The sequence below is a fragment of the Phaseolus vulgaris genome, chromosome 11 (assembly GCF_051622355.1).
Source record: "Phaseolus vulgaris cultivar YP4 chromosome 11, ASM5162235v1, whole genome shotgun sequence".
Taxonomy (NCBI): domain Eukaryota; kingdom Viridiplantae; phylum Streptophyta; class Magnoliopsida; order Fabales; family Fabaceae; genus Phaseolus; species Phaseolus vulgaris.
Window position 1 is genome coordinate 3,784,065 of NC_143508.1, and position 4,841 is coordinate 3,788,905.

The window sequence follows — 4,841 nt, forward strand, 5'->3', positions numbered from 1 at the left end:
AAGTTTAAAAATTAATAGAAGAAATATATAATTTTTTATGTAATGGTTTAGAAATAAATATATATAATAAAAAGTAAATTTATAATTAAATAAAAAAATAAAAATAATAATACCGGTGCCGGTTATGTAATTGTATGAAAAGAAGTGGGTTTTTTCTAGGACGAGTAATGATCGCATGAGAATATCTTTGTTGAGCATGGCCAGTGAGACTTAAACATGGCTGTAGTCTGTAGCTCGTAGAAAGTCTAACAAAATTTTTTTTTTTAAATGTTTAGAGATATCAACATTTCATCGTAGATAAGTGAATGTAAATCTCACCTCATAAATCGATTTTATGGATTTGAATTAGGTTCAAAGTCCACTTCGTAATATGATATCAGAGTCATTTCAAGTTTATCATAGGAAATAGAAGTTGAGTTAACCATAAAATAAAAAATCAAAATTAAGCAAATTTTTAAAGGTTGAAATATTAGTCGATGTTAAAATTTTTAGAAGAAGCATCAGAGAAATCATAGAAGGTTTGTACTAGCAATGGAAAGAGAAGTGTTGTCGTTCTCTCTTCTTCTTCTCTGGGTGCCGCTATGCTTCCAAATATGTGTGGGAGTTGATACTCTGAAGGCTACCCAGAAGATAACTCACCCAGGAAACCTTGTTTCATCAAACGCCACATTTGAGCTGGGTTTCTTTTCTCCTCCTGGTGTGAAGAACGGCGAGAAAAGATACCTGGGGATATGGTATCACGGGCTGGACCCACAAACAGTGGTGTGGGTTGCCAACAGAGATGATCCCGTTGCAGATTCCAGTGGAGTTTTTCGAATTGCGGAGGATGGAAATGTGGTGGTTGAATATGCATCCAAAAGGCACTGGTCCTCCGAACTTGAACCATCCTCGTCCACAAACCGAACATTGAAGCTCCTAGATTCGGGGAATCTAGTACTAATAGATGACTCTCAAACGACATACCTGTGGCAAAGCTTCCAACACCCAACAGACACGTTTCTTCCCGGCATGAAAATGGACGCGACTCTGTCGTTGACTTGTTGGAGAAACTCCGCTGACCCAACACCCGGGAGCTTCACCTTCAAGCAGATTCAACTCGAAGAGAAACAAAGCTTCCGTGTGGAAAACGAATCACAAATCTACTGGGCACTTGAAGAACTCGACTCAGAACCGGCTTCCCTGACGGTATTTAATCTGTTGAACAACGACACCTCGGCTACTAAATCGTACAATTATTCTAACAAAACACTCTTCGTGTCACAACCTTACATGTACAATAAATCAAGGCTGGTGATGAATTCTAGCGGCGAGATACTGTTTCTGCAGTGGGATAAGAAAGAATCCCAATGGAATAAGAAATGGTCGGGGCCAAAGGACAAGTGTGACACATATAATTATTGCGGGAACTTCGGCGTATGTAACAGAGATAACTACTTTCGGTGCAAATGTTTGCCAGGATTTTCTCATAGTTTTCTTTCTAATGGAGAATCCAAGTCCAAAGGGTGTAGCAGAAAATCAATATCGTGTACCAGCAACGTGACGTTCCTGAACTTAACCAACATAAAACTGCGCAACCCAGACCAAGGATTTCATACTCAAACAGAAGCAGAATGCAAATCCTCATGCATCGACACGTGTTCCGAATGCCAGGCATATTCGTTTAATAATTCTAGATACAATGATCGTGGTTCATACTCATGCAATATCTGGACGCGGAATTTACCTTCTCTTCTTGAGAACTACCAGCAAGGTCGTGATCTTTCTATCTGGGTCAACACAGCAGATATAGGTAATTTATATGTTCTTAATTGAAGTAGTTGGAACTTCTAGATGATATTCATAGCTCTTATTGTATTGACTTGTCAGTTGGAGGGATGAAACATGATTTATGGTTGAATTAATATGTTGTTGTGTAGCACCAACTGCAAGATCGTGTGAACCTTGCGGCACATATGCAATTCCTTATCCTCTCAGCACTGGGCCAAACTGTGGAGATCCCTTGTACAATAAGTTCAATTGCACAAAATCCACTGGCAAAGTTAGTTTCATGATGCCAGGAGGAATATCATACCCAGTAACTTGGATCGATGAAGATACCAGAGTGTTTTTCATTCAACCAGACTATAACAATTCGTTTGATTCCAGTTTCAACCCTCGAAATAGCTTCGATTTTCCGTTTAGTGTAACCAAGTACACTGAAGGGGTAATACAAATCAATTGGCTACCAGCGCCAGAACCGCCGTGTAGTAAGCTTATAGATTGCATCAATTGGCCAAATTCGACATGCAGAGCAACGGGGGAAGGAGAAAGTAGGTGTTATTGTGATTCAAACTATATTTGGAATAACACAATTATGAGATGCACCCGAGGTTAGCACTATTTTGTTGCAAAATTATTGCTAGATTAGGATTATTAATTGATTTAATTTGCTTGTGTTTCCTTCTTCTGCCAAGCATTCATTGTTGATTAAATTCCAAAGTTCCATTAAGAGCAAACTTTGAAGAGATTTTCTTCCGTATGTGTCAATTGGTTCTTGTCCTGGATTTTCCAAACTGCTTTAAAACAATGTCTTGACTAGAATTAATCTGCGATGTCAATTAAAGGTATTTTGGTAGAACAATGACAATGGTGTTTGCCATCTTACCCTTTTGAAGATTTTTTCCTTTCTCTGACAGAAGCACCATCAGGAAATCATTCAACCCGACTGAAATTGATTCTTTTAGTAACTCTTGGTTCCCTGGCTACTGTGGCATGCATAACAGCATTTGGCATTGTGTGGAAAAAGAAAAAGGCCCTTAAGCTTGGTAATAATTTGTAGTTTTGCATGTTGAATTAAAAATATGTTATCTTCACACACATGAAAAATATGTTATCTTCACACACAATATGCTATCTTGCTACTGAGTTCAGATCGCGCAAGCACCCGAATTCAGGAGAGCTTGCATGAGAGTGAAAGACATGTGAAAGGTCTGATTGGTTTAGGAAGTTTAGAAGAAAAAGGCATTGAAGGCATTGAAGTGCCCTGTTACACTTTTGCAAGCATTCTTGCAGCTACAGATAATTTCTCAGACTCTAACAAGCTTGGAAGAGGAGGTTATGGACCTGTTTATAAGGTGATTCATTCACTTCATCCAACTCTATTACCTACCAAGCATTGAATTCATGCAAAATTTTCTCATGGTATTTGGAAACATTTTATCCAGGGAACATTTCCTGGAGGTCAAGAAATAGCTGTAAAGAGACTTTCAAGTGTTTCCACTCAAGGCCTAGAAGAATTCAAGAATGAAGTTATTTTGATTGCCAAACTTCAACATCGGAACCTAGTCAGACTGAGGGGCTACTGCATAAAAGGAGTTGAAAAAATCTTACTTTATGAATACATGCCAAACAAGAGCTTGGACTCAATTATATTTGGTTAGGCTCCATATTCCATCATACAACTTCCTTAAAGTATTCTCTAATTATTGCAACCATGACTTCACTAACCTTGTTCTTAATTTGAAATTTTTAAAGACCGAAGTCGAACTATACTCTTAGATTGGCCAATGCGGTTTGAGATAATTGTGGGCATTGCACGAGGCATGCTTTACCTTCACCAAGACTCCAGATTGAGAGTGATTCATAGAGACCTGAAAACCAGCAATGTTCTTCTAGACAAGGAAATGAATCCAAAGATATCAGACTTTGGCCTTGCAAAAATATTTGGAGGAAAAGAAACTGAAGCAAGTACAGAGAGAGTGGTGGGAACCTTGTAAGCTCACCAACTACATGTGATTGTAAATGCTAATTGTTAATTTTCTGAATGTGATGTTCAATACATGCTTGCTGTACATATAACATTGATTTTGGTTTTTTGAAGTGGGTACATGGCTCCAGAGTACGCTTTGGATGGATTTTTTTCAGTCAAATCTGATGTTTTCAGCTTTGGAGTAGTCCTACTAGAGATTCTTAGTGGGAAGAAGAACACAGGATTCTACGAGTCCAAACAAATTTCTAGCCTTTTGGGTTATGTATGTTTCTTGTGTTGTAGTCTTTCGTTGTTTTTGTGCCTTGTATTGACCTTATTGTTCTTGACATTGTATCAGGCATGGAATTTATGGTCAGGGAACAAGCTACTGGATTTAATGGATTCGTGCCTTGGTGAAACATGCAACAAAAATCAATTCATTAAGTGTGCAATTATTGGACTATTATGCACACAAGATGAACCAATTGATCGACCCACTATGTCAAATATTTTATATATGCTTGACATAGAGACAACAACCATGCCAATTCCCAGACAACCAACATTTTTTATGACCAAGCGTTATTCTAGCTCAGCTTCCTCTTCGACCAATCCAGAAATAAGCTTGCATCTTGACACTAGTTATAAACAAGGTCGATAAATGAAACCTTAAGTTTTAATACATGAAAAATATATCTTTGTAATTTTAATTATATTTTATAATAAATTAGGGTTTTATGTATATTTTTAAGGAGCACTCTAAATCAATATAAATAAATGTACAGATTTCTCTACCACATATTATATATATACAATATACATAATTGTTTCAACCTCCTCAAATCATCTGAGACAATACTATTAAGATGAATTATCACTGTATAAAAAATTAAAATAAATTAAATAAAGGAGTAACAATAAAAAAAAACACACTGGTGATGGTGAATTTATTCATCAGGCCAACTACACGTTAATATCTAAAAAAAGATCATTATTTATGTTCAGGTTGTATAAACATATTTTACAAAAACGAAGAAGATAAATTAAGTTTAAAAATGTACAAACTAATCCAAAAAATGCTATTAAACTAAAACAAAGTAAAAAAATCTCAATC

General features: G+C 36.6%; 1 protein-coding gene across 1 annotated transcript; it reads left to right on the forward strand.

Moving 5' to 3' along the window:
* The first annotated feature begins 478 nt into the window (after positions 1-478).
* Positions 479-4,560, forward strand: LOC137828831 (G-type lectin S-receptor-like serine/threonine-protein kinase At4g03230). The gene is made up of 8 exons (XM_068635567.2): positions 479-1,789; positions 1,917-2,369; positions 2,676-2,804; positions 2,911-3,113; positions 3,204-3,414; positions 3,514-3,751; positions 3,860-4,010; positions 4,086-4,560. The coding sequence occupies exons 1-8, from the start codon at positions 532-534 to the stop codon at positions 4,386-4,388; spliced, it is 2,946 nt and encodes a 981-aa protein (XP_068491668.1). The 5' UTR covers positions 479-531; the 3' UTR covers positions 4,389-4,560.
* The last annotated feature ends 281 nt before the right edge of the window (positions 4,561-4,841 follow it).